Source organism: Spermophilus citellus, assembly GCF_964194105.1.
Source record: "Spermophilus citellus genome assembly, chromosome: 6".
NCBI classification, from domain to species: domain Eukaryota; kingdom Metazoa; phylum Chordata; class Mammalia; order Rodentia; family Sciuridae; genus Spermophilus; species Spermophilus citellus.
The window spans coordinates 151,323,258-151,348,873 of NC_138187.1; the positions used below are offsets into that span (position 1 = coordinate 151,323,258).

At 42.8% G+C, this 25,616-nt stretch overlaps 1 protein-coding gene across 6 annotated transcripts in view; it reads right to left on the reverse strand.

Moving 5' to 3' along the window:
• Positions 1-4,438: 4,438 nt before the first annotated feature.
• The window catches only part of NPL (N-acetylneuraminate pyruvate lyase), a gene marked incomplete at its 5' end in the record, with an annotated part of 35,703 nt that continues 14,525 nt past the window's right edge, over positions 4,439-25,616 (reverse strand). For 2 of the 6 annotated variants that reach the window (XM_081298476.1, XM_081298477.1), the window contains 11 exons: positions 4,439-4,773; positions 8,040-8,079; positions 12,315-12,399; positions 15,320-15,366; positions 15,484-15,632; positions 16,975-17,055; positions 17,295-17,387; positions 18,190-18,265; positions 19,009-19,066; positions 23,179-23,266; positions 24,869-24,942. In XM_081298476.1, coding sequence (XP_081154602.1) covers positions 4,589-4,773; positions 8,040-8,079; positions 12,315-12,399; positions 15,320-15,366; positions 15,484-15,632; positions 16,975-17,055; positions 17,295-17,387; positions 18,190-18,265; positions 19,009-19,066; positions 23,179-23,266; positions 24,869-24,942 — 976 coding nt within the window. In that variant the 3' untranslated portion in view covers positions 4,439-4,588. Of the gene's footprint in view, positions 4,774-8,039; positions 8,100-11,528; positions 11,746-11,775; positions 12,210-12,314; positions 12,400-15,319; positions 15,367-15,483; positions 15,633-16,974; positions 17,056-17,294; positions 17,388-18,189; positions 18,266-19,008; positions 19,067-23,178; positions 23,267-24,868; positions 24,943-25,616 lie in introns of those variants that run through there. The other 4 variants (XM_081298480.1, XM_081298478.1, XM_081298481.1 and 1 more) reach the window with 4 other exon arrangements.

Here is a 25,616-nt window from a genome sequence, read left to right on the forward strand (position 1 = left end):
ATTTTATGACTCCCTTAGGGAGGGGCAATTCCTGGAACTTGTTACGGGTGCGAGCAGTGGCAGGTTATCTGCATAGGAAGGGCTCTGAAGGAATTAACATTTCAATTCCTCTATTCTCTGGATCCTAACCTATCTGCCTTGCCGCAGTCTTGGCTGGGCACAGAATCACGAGCCACTCAAGCAGGAACAAAACTTTATTTTGAAAAAGCCGCCAATACTCTGTAGGCGCTGGCAAGCCAAACCCGGTCCTCCCATGAGGGCCTCCACCGGTTTCCACCGGAACCGCGCCTCCCCCGGAACCCGGGGTCCCCCGGACCTCCCCCGGAATTCCCTCCTACTATCCTTCCCCAACCAATGGGAACTCTCCATGAGTCCTGTAACATGAATCCGGTAGCAGGCCAAGGTGAACAGCGGGAGTCCAATTTCCATATGAATGTAAATCTTAACATAATCATATCTCAGTGGCTAGCTGGCGTCACTTTACAACCAAAGGTGCCATACATCGTATATTTGCTTGTGGCTCCTAGCACTGCCTAATACTGGTTTCACCAGCACCACCACCACCAAAAAAAAAAAAAAAAAAAAAAAGATGTATGGAAAAGTCAAAGTGAGATATTAAGTCCTACCCAAATCTATTGCTAAAGAAAAGTGACTGTTGGGAAGAGAAATAGCACTGCTGGACTCACCATGGAAGGGAAGCTGGCTTGCCATGACAATAATTTAGGGCACTGTGTCTTCTTGGTGGCACAGGGGAACTTGTGTTGCCCCAGAGCAAAAGTCCTTTGGTGCTTTGACACTTTCAGCTCTGTCAGATCTCTGTATAGCAAGAAGCAGAGACGTGGAAAAAAAAAAAAAAAAGAAGAAGCAGAGATGTGGATTCATCTTTGGGGAAGGCCTTTCCTTTGGTATGAGAAAAAAGGGCTGTGAGTATTTGCCACTGTCAATAAAATAGTCTGTATTTCTTAACAAGTTTAATGTAATTCAAATCAGCCTGTGTGGTTCATTTCAGTTCCTTCATTGCCAAACCTGGGAGCGGACTGCTTCAGTTCCTCTGCCTTCTCTTTGTGATGATCAAGGTAAAAGATATTGAAGATATTGGCTGCATCAAACTTTTTTTTTTAATATTTACTTTTTTTTTAGGTGTAGATGGACATGACACAATGTCTTTATTTTTTAAAATATTTTTTAGTTGCAGTTGGATACAATATATTTATTTTTATGTGGTGCTGAGGATCGAACCTGGGGCCTCGCACTTGCTAGGAGAGCGCTCTACAACTGAGCCACAATCCCAGCCCCTGCTTCAAACTTTTTGACATTATTTTTCTTTCACTTAATAGTTGGGGGAGGGGTTTTCAGGGATTGAAACTGAGACAGGGGTTCACTTGATGCTTTGACTATCTCTCTTGTGGCTTTGAAACTTACCTATTATAGCCTAGGGGCACTTAAGCACTGAGTCACATTCCAATCCCCCCCCCCTTTTTTTTCTTTTTAGTATGGGGGATTGAAAGTGGGCATCAACCACTGAGCCATATCCCCAGCCCTGTTTTGTATTTTATTTAGTGCCTTGCTATGCTGAGGCTGGCTTTGTACTCTTAATCCTCCTGCCTCAGCCTCCTGAGCTGCTAGGATTATTGGCATTCACCACTGCGCCTGGCTCCCAGCCTGTTTTTCAATATTTTTTGAGACAGAGTCACCAAGTTACTTATGCTGTCCTTAAACTTGCCATCTTCCTGACTCAGTCTCCCAAATCAGTGGGATTATAGGTGTGTGACACCACACCTGGCTATCTTTTTCTTAGTAGATCTGGTATCCTTTTACCCAGCTGTGAGCACAAAATCCTTGATTTTCTTCACTTTTTGAAGCATGATGACAAGGCACGCAAAGGGTGAGAATCAGCACAGTAAATGTCTTTTTTTTTTTAATATTTATTTTTTAGTTTTCGGCAGACACAACATCTTTATTTGTATGTGGTGATGAGGATCGAACCCTGGCCGCACGCATGCCAGGCCAGCGCGCTACCGCTTGAGCCACATCCCCAGCCCCACAGTAAATGTTTAGAACCAAAGAGCAGCAACCGATGCTTTTGAAGTGCCTATTCACTCCAACCCTGTGGATGGATCACTTTACTTCACCTTAATTGGAGGTCAGTTTTTTTATCATTATAACAAAATACTTGAGGCTGAATGACTTTTAAAAGAAAAATGACTTGTCTCGTTTATTGATACTGGGGGTTGAACTTAGGAGCACTTTACTACTGGAGCTACATCCCCAGTATCCCTTGTTTTTAGAGACTGGCTCTCTAAGTTGCTGCAATTGGCCTTGAATTTGTGATCCTTCTGCCTCAGTCTCCCAAGTCACTAGGATTTACAGGCACACACTACTGTTCCCAGCTGAAAGGGTTAATTTAGCTCACAGTTCTGGAGTTCAAGGGTATGGCATCAGCTCTGCCCAGCTCTGGCTTCACAGCAGATGGCATTGTAAGGGTCCGGCGAAGCGTCGGAGAAAGAGACCACGAGACTAGCTTCATGCAATGGCAAGGGGGATTTATTGGATCGGTTCCAGCGCGCTGGGACTCTGTGCTCACTCAAGAAGGGCGAGCAGCCCAGAGCCCAGAGCAGAGGTCAAGCAGAGCTTAAGTACACTTTTTGGAGAGGGTGGGGGGCTTTGCATACATCAGAACAAATCATCATGAGGCGCGGGAAAATTGAACAACAACTCTGATACATGATTAGTCCATTCATTGGCGGGAACAGGCTGGGCAGGGGTGATTGGTCACTTCTAAACTGGGTACACATTCAAACTGATTGGTTCGGGCCCTGTGACAAACTGCACAGGGCCCTAGGCTGAATGGCCAGTAGGGCGTTGTCTTAACTATCTCAGGAATCTGGGTGTAACAGAGGAACTTAATAGTACCTAATCTTTTACATTTCAATTCAAGGTTTCCAGCTTAGAAACTTTACCCTTTCAGCATCATGGTGGCAGAAGTGAGAGGGAAAGATCACATCGCCAGAGAGGAAGCCAACTGGCCATTCAGAGTTCAGTCTTAAACTTTTGTAACAACTCACTCTACTCTGGAAAGAACTCACCCCAGGAGACCAGCATTCCCTTCCAAGGCAGCCAGAGTGATTCCCACACCTCCTGCTAGCTCCCACCTCTTAAAGGTTCTATTCCCTCCCACATCACCACCCTGGGGACCAAGTTTACCCCACAGGAACCCTTGGGGGATACACTACATCCATACCACAGCACCATCCTAAAGGGCTCTCCAGTTAATAAGAACTGGAGTGAATCTTCTCCTGACCCAAAGCTTTGGAAGAAAACTATGACATCAAAATTAACCTGAAAACAGTGCTTTTAGAGTTAGACTAAGCAGCCAAATGAGCCAGTTGGTTTATTAATATTTATAGTTGAGTCATGTTGTAATTTTGTTTTAAATGCAACAGCTGAGAGTTTTCCTAGATTCCAAATGAATATTTATTAAAATGAAAGTACATTATAGTGGTTTAAAATTAGAAGATTTTAAAATAGAATTGAGAACCAGAAATTAGTGGGAATTCCCAAGAGCAGATGAAATTAATCAATTACAAATTTCCCTTGATTCCATTTCTATATAAACAGTGATTTCTCTACCAAAAAAAAAAAAGTGATATAAATGACTAAGGGTCCATGATCTTTTTTTTTTTTTTTTCTTTATTTTGTGTTGTAGGGAGTACTGGGAATTGTGCTCAGGGGTACTCTATAACTATACTATCTCCACAGCCCTTTTTATTTTGAGACAAGGTCTCACCAAGTTGTGAGGCTGGCACACATCCCTAAATTGCTGGGATTGAGGGTGCATCCTGCTGCACCTGAAAGGGTAAAGTTTCTAAGCTGCAAAGCCCGAGTTAAAATGTAAAAGACTGGGCATTGTAAAATTTTTAAACTACAAAGCCTAAGTTAAAATGTAAAGGATAAGATTAAGATTTGTTTCAAGTTCTGTGAAGTTTTTAAAGTTCTGTTAAGTTGCAATTTCCTGAAGTGAAATTAAGTTCTGTTTTCCCCGAACCTGCAATTCATGTAGAAGCTAAAAACAACCCCCTCCCAGAAACCGTGCAGTCCAGCACGGACACACTTCAGGGCCCAGACCAAACAGTTTGAATGTGTACCCGCTGTAAGAATGACCAATCACCCCCACCCCACCTGTTCCCGCCAATGAATGTGCTAATAATGTCTCAAGAGTTGTTGTTCAATTCTCCCGCGCCTCATGCTGATTTGTTCTGATGTATGCAAAGCCCCCACCCTCCTCAAAAAGTATACTTAAGCACTGCTTAACCTCAGCTCGGGGCTCTGGGCTGTTGAGCCTGGAGCCTCAGCGCGCTGAACTGGATCCTCAATAAATCCTCTTCTGCAATTGCATGAGTCAGTCTCTTGGTGGTCTCTTCCTCCTTACACACCCAACTCTCACAGTAGATATTTATTTGCTGATTGATGTGAGATTTCATTTGCTACAAGAAAGTTTAGTTCAATTTCATCTAAAAAGTCCCTGAGAAAAGAATGTACTATTCAAGATGGATGAGGTCTCAAGATACACATCCTGATTAGATAGGCACTAGCTACAGGCTTCCAAGTTTCCATCTTTTACACCAGTGAAAGAGAGGAAATCCAGGCTCTTCAGTTTAGCTTCAGCGTTATCAGTAAACTCCCTGGTGGCTTTCTGCAGTGGAAGTCGGGGTGGGCCCATTGGAATTCCAGAGACCAGAGTCATGATGGCTTTGGTCTGAGATACTCCAAAACCTAGACAAGAAAAATAAATGAGGAAGCATATCTGGCACTGTCCACATCCACAAAAGCATCCCAAAGAAGAGATCTTATGCCAACAATGACTTCTACATTAGGATAAGATGCAAGTAAAAGGCACATTTCTTGTCAATACTGTCACCTTGACTGGGTAGACAAAGAAAGGACTTTTCCTGTTGCACACACACAGGAATGCTGGAAAATGTTAACAAACTATAAAACAAAACAAAGTAAGGCTCAAAGTCAACCTTTGCAAGCAAAGGAGGAGGATCCAAAGCTATCAGGAATACAGTTATAAGGATAAGAAAGATCTGAAACCAAATAGCCCTTGAGGATAATCTGACTTAAGGTATACACTGGTGTGATATTTTTTTTTGTGTGTGGTATAGCAGATTTAACTGAGATACCCAGCTCTTTTTATTTTTTATTTTGAGTTAGGTTCTCACTAAGTTGTTGAGATTGTCCTCAAACTTGTAATCCTTCTGCCTCAACCTCTCAAGTAGCTCAGTGGTATGTAGCTCAGTGGTAGGGTGCTTGCCAAGCATCTGTGTGGCCCTGGGTTCAATTCCCAGTATCACAAAAACAAACAAAGCCAGGTGTACTTGAAAAAATGCCAAAAAGAAAATACTGGAAATAAAATGCATACTGTTTGTTCAGGGAAATTAAACAGTAGAAAACACAGCTAAGGAAAAAAAATGGTGATTTTTTAAGAAGGCAAGCCTAAGGAAACTCAGAATATAGCACAGAAAGACATGTTAAATATTTTTTTAAATTAAAGCACAGGGCTGGGGATGTGGCTCAAGCGGTAGCGCACTCGCCTGGCATGCGTGCGGCCCAGGTTCGATCCTCAGCATCACATACCAACAAAGATGTTGTGTGTGTCCGCTGAGAACTAAAAAATAAATGTTAAAAAACTCTCTCTCTTTCTTTGAAGAAAAAAATAAATAAATAAATTAAAGCACAGATTTGAGAAGATCCAAAATCCATCTAATACATTTTCAGAATGACAGTCTTCAGTGAATGCAGTCAAGACAATATTCACAGCTGATAATAGGGACTTTTTCAGAACTGAGGAAAGACGAAGCCTTCAGGCTGAAGAAGCAGGTGAAGTGGGTGCCCTGTTAGTATGCAAAAACACAATAATCTTGTGTCATAATCCCTAATCCCTGTCTTTTAAAGTATCTGTCACTTGTTTTCTTAGCTACCTATTGTTATGGTTTCAAGCTATAAGAAGTAACTTCCTTTTATTAAGTGAACTTAGTTAAAATAACAACTGAGCATTGGGAAGGAAATTACTTAGCAGGATTAAACATATGGAATAAAATTTGGCAGATGCAAAATGGACTTCCAGACTTATTATGAGTAGGTAGAGCAAGGAGCTGTCTTTATGTTAAGACAAGTTTCTTTAATAAGTCTTCCTTTGACCAAGTCATGAAAACTTCAACTCCCATGAAGTCTGAAAAGATCTTTTTATTTTATTTTATGTATGTATGTATATATGTATGTATGTAAGTAAGTAAATAAGTAACAGGGATTGAACTCAGGGACACTCGACCACTGAGCCACATCCCCAGCCCTATTTCGTATTTTATTTAGAGACAGGGTCTCACCAAGTTGCTTAGCCCCTCACTTTTGCTGAGGCTGACTTTGAAGTTGGGATCCTCCTGCCTCATGGGCCACTGTGCTTGTCGAGCTTTTTAAAGACATGTTTTTTAGGTCATGAAAACTATCTTCAAGAGCTCCTCCACCCTTAAAACGCAAAGATTCAGACAAACAAGTAAATCCTTTCTGTTAATATCTTAGATTCACGTTTTACAAAACTGTTGCAGTAACATAGCTGGTAAGTAAGATGATCTTATGTGGCATAGAGGTCAACTTCTAGTTATTTTTAACCTTTCAGTATCATTTTTTTTTAATATGTAGTTTTTAGTTTTCGGCGGACACAACATCTTTGTTGATATGTGGTGCTGAGGATCGAACCCGGGCCACACACATGCCAGGCCAGCGCGCTACCGCTTGAGCCACATCCCCAGCCCTTTCAATGTACTTTGTAGGAACATATAACTATTATGTCAAACCACAATTTTGTGAAAAGTATTGTCCAGGACAAGGGAATTATAATAGGTAATTGATAGCATGGGCAGCACTCAAATATGACAAAAGTCATGACAGTACAAATGCAAATGGAAACACTGTCTTGGAAGGATTAAGAGAGCTAGTTGAGAACCTTTGGGAAGGAGGGGCTGGATACATAATAGGTGCCTGGGGAGAAGGAAGTTTCCAGGGTGAGGCAGAAAGGATCCGCATGGGGAAGTGGGAGGACTGCCAAGAAAACACCAGAAACTCTTCCTGGACTTGACCCAGGTTCATTTGGCTCAAGGGCCGGTCTCTTGCAGAGGATGAGTGAATGGTAGCATTTGTCATTTGTTGTGGGACATCATTTAAGACACTCTGGAGAGCTTCCTCTGCTCAGATTCACTGTATCCCCTCTCTCCCCAATTTTATTTTGTCATATTATCCAAACCTTCATCCATTTAAGCTTACCTGTGTTTTGGGGTTTTCTTTCTTTCTTTCTTTTTTTTTTTGGTGCTGGGGATGGAACCCAGGGCTTTGTGCATTCAAGGCAAGCACCCTACCAATTGAGCTATATCCCCAGCCCAGGCTTATCTGTTTTATTTTATTTTTTAAAATATTTATTTATTTATTTTTTTAGTTTTCGGCGGACACAACATCTTTGTATGTGGTGCTGAGGATCGAACCTGGGCCGCACGCATGCCAGGCGAGTGCACTACCGCTTGAGCCACATCCCCAGCCCCAGGCTTATCTGTTTTAATAAACTCTTTTTAAATTTCAAATGCTCTTGGGAGAGCTGTCAGTCATTCACAATTTAGTAAAATCTGTATTCAGACCTCCTTCCCCAAGTACTTAGGCTGAAGTCAGTCACAGTTCAGTAGCAGCATTTTAATGAGCAGAGGCAAGTGTTGACTGTTGAGAGAGAAGGTAGAGAAAGTGCAGCGCATATGGTGTGGGGAACAACATGCTAAACTGGAGAAGATTTGTAGAAGACTATCAAAGACCTCCCAATCAGGGTTACTGAACCGTTTTATTTGGTTGGCCCTGGAGGGTAGTATTAAAAACAGAACCCAGCTTGCGACAGAGCAGTCAACAGTGCTCTTGTTGAACCCTCAGAGAAAGTGAGGAGATTCTGTTCCCTTTAACACTCCCCAACAACAGACAAGGCAGGAAACAGATGTGGCACTTACCTAGTTTGACCACAAAGTTGATAAATCTCTGGATGCAAAACTAGAAGGGAATAAACAAATCTATAATCAACATTAGTGAACTGTGAAAGCTGAGGAGGTGGAAACTTACAACCCCTCAGGGAAAAAGGGAAACTGAGGACAATTTCCCTCATCTGTCAAGTTCCCCAGCCTGCTAAAAGTAAGCCTGCCAAAAGTATCTGACAAACTGCTCCCAAGATGTGGCCCTGCTAAACCCTATAAAACCCAGATCCTTGTAGCCAGTTGCCATTTTCCCCTTGAAAATGTGCCTCTCTGTTGCTTAATAAAGCATCCCTGGTCAGTTGAGGTGTGTCTCCATTTCTTTTTCTTTTTGTATTCTCTTTCATTTCCTTCCAAAAACAACTTAAGGAATTTAGCAAATTATGGAAATTTTAAAAAGTGTGCACATCTAAGTTTTCTGAAGGCCTATCGTAGTTGGAAGAAACAGACGATCCACCCAGGATAAGGTAGGATCTTTTCATGCATACAAACTTTATAGAATAGGCCCATGCAGAAAAAAGTGAAAACTGTAGAATGTTACAGGTGGTAAGATGGGAATGCATCCCTTATCCACCAGTTTATGAGGAAAACTTAGCAGCTAGTGTAGTGTTTTTTAAGTCGTGGTACACATATCTCCGAATACCTTCAAGATAACCAAGGGGTGCTTGGACAAGGCTGACTTGTTACAGAAAGCTCAGTCCTTGCAACTGATGCCAATCCAATAACAAGGACTCGGTTTTGAGAAAAAGGAAAAGAGTTTTATTGCTTTGCTAACAAAGGGGAAGCATAGGAAATTACTGTCCCAGAGGTTATGATTCTGCCCATCCAGGGGAACAGGGGGTTTTTAAAGTGATTCAAAGGCTGCATTCTGCAAGTCCTCTGTTGCAGTTGTAATTCACTTGTTAATTTGGGAGACATAATTTCTGAGATCTTCTGTGCCACCCCCAAAGTCTGAATTACTTTTTTTCTTGTGGTGGTTGTATGTTCAAGGACAGACAACTCTGGAAGAAAGGTAATCCTGTTCTCCGGGATTAGGGAGAGGGAGAGATTAGGGAGAAGGAGGGAGAGAGGAAGAGAAAGAATCATATCCTTTTAAAAATAAGTCACAGTGGCAGGGAAGCAAGGACTGTCTTCAAAGCATAAAGTGGACCACTACAATGGTTTTATGAGAATTAACTTCTAGTTATTCAACCGCTAGAAGTGCTGTATTCTAAAATAGATTAAGCCGGGCACAGTGGCACACACCTGTTATCGCAGTGGCTTGGGAGGCCGAGACAGGAGGATCACAAGTTCAAGGCCAGCTCTGGCAATTTAGTGAGACCCTGTCTCAAAATAAAAAATAAAAAGAGCTAGGGAAGTAGTCCCCCCCCCACCACCAAAAAAAGTATTGATATTGATAAGAAGAGTGATAATCCAATTCTTCTGATTAATGGATAATGTTTTCTTGAGGATCAGAGGGTTTTCCTTTTCCTTTTTTTAAGCAGTTCTTGGGGACTAAACCCAGGGCCTCATGCATGCTTGGCAAATGCTCTACCATTGAATTACATCCCCCGCAGTCCTTTTGATTTTTAAATTTGCTACAGGGTCTCACTAAATTGCTAAAGTTAGCCTCAAACTTGCGAACCTCCTGCCTTAGCCTTCCATGTAGCTGGGATTACAGATCACCATGTCCGCCTATATCTCATTCTCTGAAAGGGCTGCACATAATTCCATTGCTTAAATTGGGTATATTAAGTGTAAGCTCTTGGAGGGCTATAACCAGCCTTATTGAAATTCTGCATCTGGCATAAATCATCGAAATGCTAGCTCAGTCCCTGGCATATGAGTAAACGAGTAAATTTACCCCATCACACTTGCCTTCAGTAAGAAGCAGAGAATGTGCTAAACTGAATTCCTACTAACACTGCTTTTTTTTTTCCTTTTTTTAAGAGAGAGTGAGAGAGGAGACAGAGAGAGAGAATTTTTAATATTTATTTTTATTTTTTAAAGAGAGTGAAAGGAGAGAGAGAGAGAGAGAGAGAGAGAGAGAGAGAGAGAGAGAGAGAGAGAGAGAGAGAATTTTTTTTTTTAATATTTATTTTTTAGTTCTCGGCGGACACAACATCTTTGTTGGTATGTGGTGCTGAGGATCCAACCCGGGCCGCACGCATGCCAGGCGAGCGCGCTACCGCTTGAGCACATCCCCAGCCCTACTTATTTATTTTTATGTGGTGCTGAGGATCGAACCCAGTGCCTCACACATGCCAGACAAGTACACTACCACTGAGGTACAGCCCCAACACCCCCAGTCCTCTTTTTTTTATTTATTTTTTTGAGAGAGAGAGAGAGAGCGGGAGGGGGGGGATCTTTTTAATGTTTTATTTTTTAGTTTTTGGCAGACACAACATCTTTGTTTGTATGTGGTGCTGAGGATCGAACCTGGGCCGCACGCATGCCAGGCGAGCGCTACCACTTGAGCCACATCCCCAGCCCCTCCCAGTCCTCTTTTAAAATATACTTTATTTAGAGATAGGGTCTCCCTGAGTTGCTTAGGGGCCTTGTTAAGTTGTCGAGGCTGGCTTTGAACTACTGATCCTCCTGACTCAGCCTCCTGAGCCCCTGGGATTACAGGTGTGAGCCACTGTACCTTGCCCTAACACTGCTTTGAATGGGATGATTTATTTGATTAGGGACTAAAGGGAAAAAAAGATAGAAACTGAGTCAGCCACAAGAGAAGCTTGAGTGCAGGGTCAGTTACACAGCTGCCTCACAGTTTGCTCCATTTACGGTTTCCCTTTCATTTGGCTCAGAACAGGCTGGAATTTTCATAAATAAGTTCTATGAAACTAAAGAAAAAAAAAAGAAAAAGAAAACAAAGAGATGGCAGATTCTGCACAATTCAGACTCTTGAACCCTATTTTAAACCAAAGTCGTGGCATGATTAGTTAGATGACACAGCTTCTTGTGTCCTACGTAGTTTCTGCTGTTAGCTTCACCTAGTCTGGATCATAGGTAACTATTAAACTATTTAAACTGTAAGAAGGAAGTAGATTTATGCTGGCCCAATTTGGAGGCCTAAGGGTGGAGAAGAATCAAGCACTCCTTGGTACTGATTGCTCTTGTTCTCCTCAGGTTGGAGCTGCAGATTACCCTAGCTGCTAGAATATTTGTACTTTAGCTAAGTAATTCTCTAATTACCCTGATGGTGGCCTGTCCGTTCAAACAGATCCCTCAACTGAGCTTTATGAGGAGAATCCACTTGTTTTGCCTTTGCTTATTCTCCTTCACTGTCACTTATTTTCTCTGGCTGCTCCTCTCAGCACTGAATGCTATGCAGAAAACCCCATGTCTCCAGGCCCCACCCTGTTTGTTTCCTGAGAGAGAGAGAGAGAGAGAGAGAGAGAGAGAGAGAGAGAGAGAGAATTTTTTAATATTTATTTTTTAGTTATCGGTGGACACAACATCTTTGTTTGTATGTGGTGCTGAGGATCGAACCTGGGCCACACACATGCCAGGCGAGCGCGCTACCACTTGAGCCATATCCCCAGCCCCTGTTGCTTTCCTCTTCATCCCGTTTACCAACAATGCACCCACTCTCCACTTATGTCTCCATGGGTTCTGCCCTTCAGTGATGCTCTTCTTTCCCTGGACAGCTGGGCTGTCCTCTGTGCAGCATTCACAGCCACCATTATTGTCTCTAGGGCCTTCTCTGTAACACACCACACATCTGCTTTCTCCTCCTGTTTCAAAGTGTCTCCCTGTGGCTCCCCACGAGGTTTCCTGCCTGGTGGCTGTTTTCTATCCGGGCACATTTCCAGGGTGCTGACCTGCCTGCCTTTGGTTTAAGCCTTCCCAGTTTTAGGTTCCCAGCTTCATAGCTTCCTCCTATTCTCTGATGACTCAAATGAGTCCTCAAGGGGGCTGCATGTGGTCCATTTCCCAGAAATCTAGGACCATTTTTTTATAGTCACAAAACTACTTTGAAGATAGAAGTAAAAATAAGATCCTTTCCAAAAGGAAGAGAAGAGTCATTCCCTGTGAGGCCTGTCTTGATCAGACAGGGACAATGGGGACAGGTTCTGTTTGAAACAAATGAAGCAAAAGGGAGTGAGGTGGTTTCCATGGGGGCAGGTGTGCCAGGAATGCTGATGAGGGAGAAGATAAAAGACCCTCCTGTAGGAAAGGCTGTGAGTTTATATGAAGCAAAGAAAAAGTCTGGAATTTAACTCTTCTGTATAATTAATATGAACCAATAAAATCAATCAATAAATGGTTTACCTGATAGTTCAGGGCTGAAGAGAAGTCCTTCCTCTCAAAAGCCTCCAGCATCTGGTTTGTCTTTTTTCCTAGGTAGTTATAGGTGCTGGCAAGACAACAGCAAATACTGCAGGGTCAATAACTCAACTGGAAAGGTACAGATCTTCACCACTGCTGTTTAAAAAGGGGAAAAACAAAACAAAACAAAACAAAAAAACCCAGACTGCCGTAAGTCTATTTTTAGGTCCTAATCTATAGGGGACCAGGTTGTCTTTAGTTCTGAGCCCTCTAGCAACATAAAGCAGTGTCCTCAGAGAAGGCAGAGAACACCAAAAGGGACAAAGAAAAAAGAGAGAAAGGTTAAAATCAGGAAAAACAGAACAGAATGTAAAAGCTGGAGGTGTACTTGGTTGGGAATGATTAAGGCTAACACCTGCCTGCCCCAAGGGCACATGCAGGGGGAGATGCTAGGAAACTGTGGACAAAATGTAGCACCTGGGAAGAGTCCTAAAAGCCATCTGCTGAGAGCTGGGTGTGTGGAGCGCCACAGTAAGACCTGCAAATCCCAATAAAGTAGCTAAATTCCTCTCCCACTTACAATATGTTAATTTGGAGACAGGATTCCAGAGAGTAGAGGATATAAAATGAAGGACCATTTGTTAAATGCCTATCATATTCCAGGGGCTTCACACAAATCAGATTTAGTCCTCTCAGAGCTCTGGAAGGTAATTCTGGTTTCTATTTTGCTCAAAAAAGGACTGCCTAGTTGCCGTGGAAGTGGTAGGAACAGGAGGGTAAGGGAATCAATCTACAAAATGGGCCCACAGTGCTGAGCACCACAGGTTTTTTTTTTTTTTTTTTAACAGTCTCACAGTTTCTTTTTTTTTTTTTTTTAATATTTATTTATTTATTAGTTATTGGCGGACACAACATCTTTGTTTGTATGTGGTGCTGGAGGATTGAACCTGGGCCGCACGCATGCCAGGCGAGCGCGCTACCGCTTGAGCCACATCCCCAGCCCCACCACAGGTTTTTTTAAAATTATTTTTTAGTTGTTGATAGACCTTTGTTATTATTTTTTAATTTACTTATATTCGGTGCTGAGAATCGAACCCAGTGCCTCACATGTGCCAGGCAAGTGTGCTACTGCTGAGCCCCAGCCCCAGCCCCCAGGTTTTCACTTTCAAAAAGCATTTGCCTGAAGCCCTGCCTGGTGTAAGTCCACAGGATATGTTACATTCCTTAGTAAAAAAATTCCCTGTTATCTGCAGAAGAAATGCAGGCCCAGAAATGCACATAAGAGCAAAAATTACCCTCAAGAGAAGGATTTTTGTGACCCTTAAAGAGACCAAATCCCAGAACTTGAAGAGATAAGGATAATTTCCCCTAACCATAAAACCTGTAAGAACAGGTTCTGAATATGTCAAAATACACTTTACTGTCAGGTATATCTTTTTTTTTTTTTTTTTTAATGGTGCTGGGGAGAAATTTAATTATAAATAACAGGGCCTTGTGCATGCCAGGCAAGTGCTCTACCAACTGAGCTATAACCCCAGCCCCTGTCAGGCATATCTTTAAAAAAATTTTTTTTCAGCTGTTAATGGACCTTTTATTTTATTCATTTATTTATATGTGGTGCTGAGAAGCAAACCCAGTGCCTCACACAAGCTAGGCAAGCCACCACTGAGCCACAACCCCAGCCCCCATTGTTCTCTTTGGTTCCCATTTTCCTTGGGCAGTATACTTTGTTGGAGAATAACTGTTTAGATGTTAGTAACCATTCTTTCTTTTTGTACTAGGAATTGAATTCAGGGGCATTCAACCACTGAGCCACATCCCCTGCCCTATTTTATATTTTATTTAGAGACGGGGTCTCACCGAGTTGCTGAGCACCTCACCATTGCTGAGGCTGGCTTTGAACTTGAGATTCTCCTGCCTCAGCCTCCAGAGCTGCTGGGATTACAGGTGTGGGCCACTGTGCCCAGCTTTAATAGCTATTCTTTAACTTGTACTCCACTAGGGTCACTTTGATCCATTTCTCTTTTGATTATGATTATGGAAAATCCCATGAGAAATACTGAATGATAATAAAAATAAAATGATTAAGGACATTGCATTGTTTCACTAATGGCTTTATTCAGCTTCTGTACTCCTGCTCGCTTGCTGGCTGCTGTGTCAACCTGGATGTGGTTTTTGCCTTTAAAAACCCTAATATGTTGAAGCTCAAGGCTCTTTCCTGCAGAGACAACGTGGTCCTACAGAGAGCAGTCCTAGCCAGTCAGACAACAAAGACTCTTCAATTTGTACAAAACTGGGACTTGGTGTGTTTTCTGAGTGACCTGCCCCACAACAAACCCTGGCCCTTTGGGGGACACTTGACTAGACCAGGCAGTGCTATTTAATGATATTCTAAGGGGCCATTTTTGGGCAGCAATGACTGGCCAGGGGCATGCTGAAGTAAAGAAAGCCCACCTGGAGAGAGAGAATGAGAAGAGAAATAAAGAGGTGGAAAGGAGGCAGAGTGAGGGTCTTGGGAAGAATCCAGATGCAGGATGACTTGCCTTGGCTGTTGACAACTCTGTAGTTCCTGGTTCCTCTCTAGGGTCTGGTTTTTCCTCCTCATGGTTTTATGTACTCTCTCATTATTTTATAATAATTTTCCTTTTTTAAAAAAAAAATCTAAGGTAGTTTGAGTGGGTTTCTGTTATTTATAATTAAATTTCTGACACAGACAATGTAAGTACATCCTTGAGACACTGATCATCAGGGTCTGCAGCACTAAGGGCTGAACCCAGGAGCTCATGTGTCTCATCTCTAACTGCAATGGAAGCTTCTACGTAAGGATGACCTAGTTTCTAACCAACTGCTGAGCCCTACTTAATTCCCTTTCCCTGAACAAACATGGGAACAAAAGGTAACTTCTATTAGAAAGGATGTGTATGAAAGAAATAAAACTGCTCCAGTGATGAGTGCCTTCCTGTGGGACTTTAAATGTATAATGGCTGAGACAAATGAGTCATGCTTACCTGCCCACGGCTCCAGTTGCTCCCATTACCAGACCACTCAACAGTTGCTAATGAGAAATAGACAAAGAGAATTCACTTTTAGGAAAAAGAGAAGAGAAACTCCAGTATATCAATCATTACCTGAACTGGAGGGAAACCGACTTGCTGTGTCAGGGGTGACTTACCTCATCCACCCCAAAGAGCAAAGAAAACTGTCGTTGGTGATTCTGATCAACACACTGGCCGAAGTCTAAGAGATCTGTGTCACTGAATTTCAGCCCTTGGAAGGTGGGGATCTTATCCTGAATCCCATCCAACAATTCCTCTGCACGAACTGCTCAAAACAATAAATACCTCCTTAATCTACACAGCCTCAGAAAATATCAAACAACATTTCCTAGAGATCCACATCAGCCCTGAGCTGCCACTGGCTGCTGTCAGCTGGACTGGCTGTAGATGGCATAAAGGCTTGCCTCTGTCTAGTAGCTCCTAGGTACCTTTCAAATTATAATATTTAGCTTTCCATTCCTTGAGGGCAGTCGATGGATATTTGTGACATTGTCAATACAATATTTGGTTTCTGCTCCCAATTCCTGCAACAGAGCTCCTGAAACCTTTGTAGACAGAGGTGCTAGGAGGAGTTATTGTTCTTATATTCGGTTTTTGACCCTGGTTTCTTACATATAGCTGCTAAGATGTTTGGAATTTCCTGAGTGATAGGTGCATCTGACCATTTTTACATCCCTTAGAATTTTCTGGCTGATAGGAGCATTTTGTTTTAAGGAGTTGATTCCTGATGGGTTCTTAGACTCTGGATGCAAGTTGGTTGAAGACCATGTGATTAGAGGGTTGGGACTTTCAGTCCCATCCCTTAACCTCTGGGTAGGGGATGGGGTGGAAGGTTGAACTGAACACCAATGGTCAATAATGTAATCAAGCATGTCTACCTAATAAAGCCAAAGGACAAGGTTTAGACAGCTTCTGAGTAGCAGAACGTGTGGAGGTTCTTGGTGGATGGCACTCCCAGAGAGGACATGAACTTTTGCTTACCCTTCCCACATGCCTTATCCTATGCATCTCTTCATCTGTATCCTTTGTAAGTCCCTTTGTAGTAAGTAGATAAGAATAGGTAAAGAGTTTCCTTGAGTTCTATGAGTTGCACTAGCAAATTAATCACACATGAGGAGGGAGTTGTGGGAACCCCAACTTATTACCAGTTGATCAGAATCACAGGTCACAACCTGGGACCTGAGCCGGCATATAAAGTGGGAACAGTTATGGGACTGAGCCCGTGGGATCTGATGCTAACATGAGGCAGACAGTTTCAAAATATAATTAAACTACTAGATACCCAGTTAGTCTCCAGTGGAGAACCTGCTGTTAGGTAGGGAGAAATCCATGACCCCACTCCCCCAACCCCATTCCATGTTGGTGACCAGAGGTGACATGTTTGGTAGTATGTGTTGAGTGTGAGGAAAGAATGGGAAAAACTGTTTATTTCCTCTGAATGTTTATAATGCATAGCCTTCCATTTTTCTTTTGTGGAATTTGGAAAAGGAGGGGCTTTAAAAACTAATCTCCTAACAAATTTCATCTAATTGTAAAAGTCTTCTCCCTGGAGAAGAACAGTAGAAATGAAAGAAAACTAGAAGAAAATTCAGAAAAGAATACAGTACCTTGGCTCTGGGGAGGCACTGAGAGTACAGGAGGTAGAAGGTAGACGCAGTCCTGCCCTTGTGGGGCTTTTGGTCTTGGATCTTCTCAAATGAGAAGAAAGAGGTGTTTGCTGTTAAGGGCTGAGAGGTCAGTCCTTCTTTCATGCCTAAGAACTGGCACCATGAGGTGGTGTGAATCATGGCAAAGGGCTGGGTATTAGAGGGACTCACTTTGGAGTAACTGAAGCTGCCTCATCAATGGTGCTTATGGGTAGCGTGGGATGGAGTGGGGCTTTCTTGGGGTAAGGGTTGGAGGAAGCGTCAAGAGAACCAGTACTTACTCTTTACCCCCGTCAAGGCAGGAATGTGATAGTAATAGAATGGCAATGCAGGGGCAGATGCTGCCACCTCTTTTAGAAAATTAATCAGGACATCTGAAAGTACAGGAGGAAAAGTCATGGCGTGAACAAATGGAAAATAGTGGCTTTCCCTGGCCAAAAAAAAAGAAAAGAAAAAGAAAAAAAAAATCATCTGATGGACACAACCATCCTTCACAGAAGCTGAGCAGTCCTGATCACGCCTAGCTTTTCTGACATTGCTACTGCAGTATCTTAACACCTCAATCCATTCAAAGTTTTATTTCCCTCTCTGAAGAAAGGCTCAAATAAGATGATTATTTTCTTCCTATACATATTCAACAACTATTAAAAAATTAGGGCTGGAGGTGTAGCTCAGCAACAGAGTGCATACCTAGCATGGGATTGATTCCCAGAGCATTAGTGTGTACGCATGCGCGCGCACGCGCACACACACGGAGCAAAATATTAGTGCAAACTTACCCATGCTTAAGAGACTGAAAAGACAAATTCTAGTAAAAATCAAAATGCCCATCACTAGAATGCTTCTCTCTTGAGAAAAACAGTCCCATACATTGCCCTGGGTCTGACACCCTAGGTTACTGTCTAAGGCAGAAGTGGATACCTGACCCAAACATAGGCACGTACCAATTGAGGCTCAGTAGACAACTCAATCAGATTACTTGGTGAAACAACTGAAGTACTTTAATACAATCTCTGCTGTGGATCTAGGGGTAGAAAATATTCCAGAGAACCACTGTACCACTGCCATCTCCAGTCTGAGATGAGTTTAAACTTCATGAGTTTACACACAGTCTTTCTGAATGGAAGCAAGGAGTAGACAGTGCAAGGCACTGCGCATTCAGAGCCATCTACTTACCCTTGTTCCACGGCTTGAGAAAGAAAGGTGCAATGACAGCAATGCCATCAGCTCCAATTTCTGCTGCATGCTGGGCCTTTGTAATGAGAAAAGATCATACTAATGACCATCAGTGATTTATCACAGTCACCTACAGCTTAGATATTAGAGTTCAACAACAAATTCTTCAAATTTGCCAACTAATGCACCAGTAGAGAGTGGAAACAATGATTGAATATAATGAAAATGTCATTGCTAGGAAAATCCTAGGATGCAAACTAGAGATGCCAGGTAGAAGTAAGCTGGGTATTTAATCTTACAAATATTTGGATTTTTTCAGTACAAAACACCTTGCTGAGGAGACATGAATAGTTTATTATAACTGTTAACAGAGAAATTTCGGTATGTAATCTCTACTGTTCAGCCTACTGTATCATATTATCTTTCCCATCTAATGGCATGGCAGTCAAGTTTAATATTTATATTACAAATTGAGAGTACAGTTGAGAAAGTTAAAAGAAAAAGATTATACATACCACAAAAGATACATTGCACTAAGCTTCTAATGCTTCATCAAATTTCTCTTACTGGGCCTTTGTGATATTTTTAATCCATCTCAAGTAGAGTACCTAAACCCTCCATATTGTAAGAGAGCTGTGTATGGTCACTTTATACTGCACAGAGCCTGCTTCTCAATGGTGGCTTCCTAAGGTGCCACACCTATCTCCTCCAGCACAGCATCCACTACGTACCATATACCACATATAGCACTGCAAGTAATTTCATCATAAAAACGGAGGTCCCTTGAGTGGTCTCTCCAAAGTGGAACAGCATACATACCAGTTCTTGTGACTCCTTCAAGCTCAGTGCCCCCACATGAATCACCACCTGATCCAGCCTGCAAGGAAGAAAACACTGATGAGTTATTTGAAGTTTAGAAGAACACAGAGGGCTCCACCAGTCTGGTTTGTGCTAGTTTTAGCTGTTAGTTAATGCCTTACTAGTCTCAATAGCAAGACTATTAAAATTCTTTTTTTTTTTTAATATTTTTTTTTTTTAGTTTTCGGCGGACACAACATCTTTGTTCCTTGTATGTGGTGCTGAGGATCGAACCTGGGCCCCTATGCATGCCAGGCGAGTGCGCTACCGCTTGAGCCACATCCCCAGCCCCAGACTATTAAAATTCTACAGTGATCTAGCGCTTAATCACTGAGCCACACCCTCCTTTTTTTTTTTTTAAGAGAGAGAGAGAGAAAGAGAATTTTAATATTTACATTTTAGTTTTTGGCGGACACAACATCTTTGTATGTGGTGCTGAGGATCGAATCTGCCAGGCAAGCGTGCTACCACTTGAGCCACATCCCCAGCCCCTGATCTTTTTTTAAATAAAAAATATTTAATACAAAAATCATAATAAAATTAAAAAGTATTAACTGCATTACAAAGTGTAAGCACTAAAAGGTTACAGAGCTTTTAACTTAGTATTTATAAAAACGAGGCAAGAATGTATCTTTTTTTGTCCTCAGTAAATAAGCTGGCCACTAAAGTTATTTTAAATTGTCCCTTTCTTCCGATTTTATGAAAGCTCATTAGATACTGCTATTGATTCTATCTAATCAGAAGCACCTGGCAATGTTTAAGTTTTCTGTATACTGGCAGTTTTAAGCTACCTATTAAGTGTATTTAAAAAGAGAATTTTTGTACATCAAGACCAACGATAGCAAAGCAGTTCTCTCAGGATAGAAAGGCCATCTAAACTAACTCACACTTCACTCAAGACACCTGGAAACAGAATGCTTTCCTAGTCAAGAGCTTCACAGCAAGGACAGAATAGAAACATCCAGAAAAGGGCCTGTGGTAAACAATACAGGCTCTGCTAGGTAGGCACAAAGAATTGGTGATCAGTATCCCGGACACCCCAGAGCTTAGTCTACCAAAAGCCTAACAGCTTCTAATAGCTTCTTCAAGGTGTTATAGTTCACATCTGGAATGTCCCCAAAGTCTCACATGATAGAGGCTTGGTGCCCAATGCAACCATGTTCAGAGGTGAGGCTTTTGGGAAGTGACTGGGTCACGAGGGCTCTGAGCTCATCAATGGATTAGTCTACTGATGGGTTCATTGGGATGCCTGGCGAGGTAAACTATGGGACCACTGGGATGTGGTGGAATCTGTAGGAGGTGGGGCCTCCTACAGGAAGTAGGTCACATATCTTGTCCCTGACCCCTTGATTTCTCAAGGTCTCCTGCCTGTGATGAGGTGAGCGGATTTGCTCCACTGTATGCTTCTGGCCAAAATGCCCTATCTCACCATGGGCCCAGAAGCAATGAAGCCAGGTGACAATGGACTGAAATTGCTAAAACTCTGAGCCAAAATAGATCTTTTGTCCCTTAAGTTGATATTTCTCAGGTATGTGGTCATAGTGACAGAAAGCTGACTAACACACAAGGCAACAATAGATTTTAAAGTTGTTCCTCTATACTCGTTTTTTTTTTTCAATGCTGGGGATTGAACCCAGGACTTTGTGCATATGAGGCATGTACTCTACCAACTGAGCTATATTCTCAGCCCCCCGTTCCCCTACACGTGATCCTTTTAACAAACCACAAGTAGAAAAAGTTGGTGTGTAGGCTCATTTTATAGATAAGAAAAACAGAATTAGGGCTGGGGATGTGGCTCAAGCGGTAGCATGCTCGCCTGGCATGCGTGCGGCCCGGGTTCGATCCTCAGCACCACATACAAAGATGTTGTGTCCGCCGAGAACTAAAAAATAAATATTAAAAAAAAATTCTCTCTCTCTCTCTCTAGACTCTCTCTCTCTCTTTAAAAAAAAAAAAAAACCAGAATTAAAAAGTTCCAGACTAGGGGGCTAGGGGCATACCTCAGAGGTAGAATACTTGCCTAGCATGTGCAAAGCCTGGGTTCAGGACCACATAAAACAATAAATAAAGAAAAAAAATTAATTAATTTTAAGACTGAGACTCCAGGTTGGTGGGATAATTTTACTGCATCTCTATCTGGCAAGAGGCACTTAATAGCACTTAGCTATAGACTAACGAGCTCTGTTCAGAGAGTCTCTATGACTTTACTGAACCAAGTGCTGAGGAGGCCAAGAAATGTTTCATTTCCCCTTTAAAACATTTTCTATTGGTTTTAAAGGGGAAAAGAACAAAAGAGAGACTTTTGATTCGTATTAAAAGTGGAAAAAATGAGGCCAACTACAGGGAAAAAGAACCATCCTCCCAAAGGAAAAGGGAAGGCTGACCTCAATCTCAGTGCTGAGAGACAGGGAGCTAATCCCCATCCCCCCTTGGCACACAAAGGAAGCCTCAACTTCAAACTGCCACCTTACTAGACAACAGCTTTGACCTCTCCGCTTCCTCTCTGCCAAAGAACATTCCCCAAGAATGAAAGAGGAATCTCATGCAAAGATACTGTAGTTAAAACCATTCAGGGTGATGTGCCAACATCCAGAAATAGTAACTCTGAACTAAGAGGATAAAAGCGACAGTAAGGGGGAGGAAGGGGAAGTGTCTATTGACATCAGTTACCACTGTAAGGCCTTAAGAATACAGCCCTGGACCTGGTGTGGGGGTGCAGGGCTGTAACCCAGAAACTCCAGAGGCTGAGGTAGGAGGACCATAAGTTTGAGGAGGCCTCAGCAACTTGGTGAGACCCTGTCTCAAAATTAAAAAATAAGAAGGGCCATGGATGCAGCTCTGTGGTGAATAGAGCTCTCAAATACTATAAAAATTGGGAAAATAGTAAAGACAGGAGTCTGAGGAATTTAAAAAAATGTCCAGGGAATAAAATTTAAGGGTTAGCCAAGGGCTGGGGATGTGGTTCAAGCGGTAGCGCGCTCGCCTGGCATGCGTGCGGCCCGGGTTCGATCCTCAGCACCACATACCAACAAAGATGTTGTGTCCGCCGAGAACAAAAAAATAAATATTAAAAAAAATTCTCTCTCTCTCTCTCTCCTCTCTCACTCTCTTAAAAAAAAAAAGGTTAGCCAAGCAGTGAAATTTTGAGAATTAATAACTGATTAATCAATACTTGAGGACTTATTTTGATCAAGCATAGCCCCATATTTGACAGTGTCATAAGGAAGATGATAGGTAAAATATTGACATATTTTTGTTTGGAGATAAAGATGAAGACGTTCTTCCAAGATCATAACTAGGAATTAGTCTAACGAGAAATGAATTCACTGTAAAAAGCTGTTTCTTATCATTTAAGCCTCAGAATTTGACCAGAAGAGATGTTTGCTCTGAGATCCCAATATTCATCTTTGGGGGTGCTCCATGTGACCCTGGGGGAACAGCAACAGTGAGACTGGTCTTCTGCGGGCAGGATTAGCAAAGCTTGGTTGTGAATTCCATCACTGAATCCTCTGGTGATCCTTGGCTTGCTGAATCCTGGGGCCTTGCTGGGAAGTGACATGGTCAGGTTTGCATTTCAAAAGAATAGTAAGACTTCAAAGTGGAGGAAGGAAGGCTGACAAGCGGTTCTGCCCTCATTAGTAGTTTTTTTTTCCCCCCTTTTTTGCAGCGCTGGGGATTGAACCCAGGGCCTCACACTTGCTAGGTAAGTTCTCTACCACTGAGCCGCATCCCCAGCCCTCACCAGCAGGAGGCTCCCTCCCTGAGACGGAAAGGGACATGAACTGTTCAGTACCAGAGCTGGGCAGCCAGCTGTCAGTCACCACCCTCTAATCCACTTACCCCTTCATGCCAAGGACAGGTAGCCCTGAGGGGACTGGCCTTACGAGGACAAGGACAAGAGGCCATTTTCCAATAGTTTGCCAAGCAGTCTGGCAAGAAAGGAATGCAGTCTCCACAAGAAAGGAAGGGCTCACCTCGATGAGGTACAGGATGTCCTGGGCCCCTGCCCAGCTGACCTCCAGCTGGCTTCTGATCTCTGATGGGTGGTGGGGAGGCAGTGTCCCTGGGGAAGGCCTCAGCCAGCACAGGTCTGACTGGCATACTATGTTTTATCTCCACGGAGCCACTTACTTGTTCCTCCCTTGTGTCACCCACTCCTCTGCGACCTGGCGACGTTCAGAGACACTCAGGGACAGGCCTTCTCCAGTAGTGCCATTCACTGTTCCAAACAAAGAGTCACTCAGTGGGACCAACTCCTGCCTTCTGCTCCTCCAACCCCAAGGACAGAAGTGCAGGGTCACAGATCCCTGCCCAAGGGGGAGGGACACTGAACTATCAGAGGATGGAGGGGAAGATGCCATGTGCCAGTTTCCACTTCAGGCTCCAGGTTTTTCTGCCCTTCACTTTATCCAAGCAGTGGGAAGATTAATTGAGACTTGCAATTACATGTCTGTCCTTGTTATCAGGGACAGATGGCAAATATTTTAAGTAGAGGAGATAACTACCCACATTTAGGCCAATATCCAAACACATCACCCAGTTCTCTCTCTGGGCTTACAGGGCAGGAAAATCAACTCTATCCAGTATTGGCAGGTCATGGGCGGGGAGCCTATGTGGGTGCATTTGCATGCTGCAGATGCCAAGGGACCTGTTCACAGTCTGACAGTGAGCACAAGGGGTGGTAATAACTTTTGTACCAAAGAACTCAATATTCCCTTATTCTCACAGTCCAACAAAGCCGACATTCTTTTCAATTACAGTAGAAAATATGAGGTCAGAAACATGAAATAATTTAAACTTGAACCCAGAGCTATGTGATTCTGGAACTCATCCTCCTTCCTCTTCCCCTTCCATACAATCATGTCTCAATGATCAGAGGAACAGCCAATGCAGCAATGTGCAAGACAGAGGCCTCATGTGCAGGGCAGCACTTTGGATCTTGACCTCCAAGCCCTGAGTACTGGGCTGGAATAGGGCAGGCCAGACAGGTGAGGGAGGAGACAATGTTTTTATCCCTCCCTTGGGGGCTTGAGGTACTTCAGGTGTGCTCCAGTCCTAGGGATGCTCCTACTCCATTCCTACGTCCAGGGCAATCCTGGGACCCTCTGAGTAAGAGGGTAACTTGGAGCTGCAGGGGGACACTAAGTGGTTCTGTAATCAGGTCTTGGTTTTGACATGTGGCCTGGCTCAGTTTTACTCACAAATTTTAACCTGAGGTGCCTCCAGGGCCCAAGTATAGTATACTCAGAATGAAACCTAGTCACGGGTCAGAGAGCCTAGAACACCATACGAGAGGTAGCTCAAACACAGTTCTTAGGCTTACAGGGTCTGACTTTTTTTTTTTTTTTTTAAACCTTCACTCTGAAATAAATGGGGATAAGCACTCTTCCTGTTGAATCTTTTGTGTGCTTCGGCTTCCAGTCTTTCTTCCATTTGTAATTTGAAAGCTCAGTTGCAGACGGACCAAAGCCCACTCTTAAGAGAGCTAAGAGGGTTTTAGTTGTGACTTAAGAGGGCTTAGCTGCTATTCTCCCACATCTTAGTTGAATAACTTCATCAAAAGAGTATAATGGAGCCACAGATTTTCATCTCTCAATGGGAGTGAGAGCAACACCCTATCACTTGGCACCACCAAATGAGATCATCGGTTGAGGGGTCCTATAGGTCTAAGGGGAGACTATAAATTCACAGCTTTGAGTTAGCTTAGTCAGGCTCCACCAGAACTCAGTGGCACCTCATTGTGTTGTGTCATGGGTCAGTAATGAGGTGAGATCTATCTTCTGATGACTGAGCTCGAGAGAGAGATTTCAAGGCGACTTACCAAAAATGTTCTTCACTCCTTGTTCTTTCACCAGATAATCCACATACTGACCGATTACTGAAAAGTTGATTTCTCTAAAAGATATGGGAATAAATAGAAAGAATGCTTAGTCCTTTTAGATGGTTATTCGACCCATTCCCAGGTCTATGAATTACTCTCTTTTATTGACCAGTTTGTAAAATTCTTAGTCTGTTCTGAATAATGGCTGGGATGTTTTTTTTTTTTGTTCTCATTTTTCTGAATTTGGCAATTTCTCCATCCAGCTAAATGTGTCTCATTTACAAGTGCAAAATGCTATTAGGTGGTACATGCCTATAATCTCCAGGACTAAGACAGGAGGATTGCAAATTCGAGGGCAGCGTGGGAGACTTACTGAAACTCTGTCTCAAAAATGACAATAAAAAAAAAAATGACAATAAAAAGCCTGAGGTTGTGGCTCAGTGATAGAGCACCTGCCTAGCACTTGTGAGGCACTGGGTTTGATCCTCAGCACCACGTAAAAAATAAAGGTACTGTGTCCATCTATAACTAAAACAATATTTTTTTTTAAGAGAGAGAGTGAGAGAGAGAGAGAGAGAGAGAGTGTGTGTGTGTGTGTGTGTGTGAGAGAGAGAGAGAGAGAGAGAGAGAATTTTTTTTTAATATTCATTTTTTTAGTTCTCGGCGGACACAACATCTTTGTTGGTATATGGTGCTGAGGATCGAACCCGGGCCGCACGCATGCCAGGCGAGCGTGCTACCACTTGAG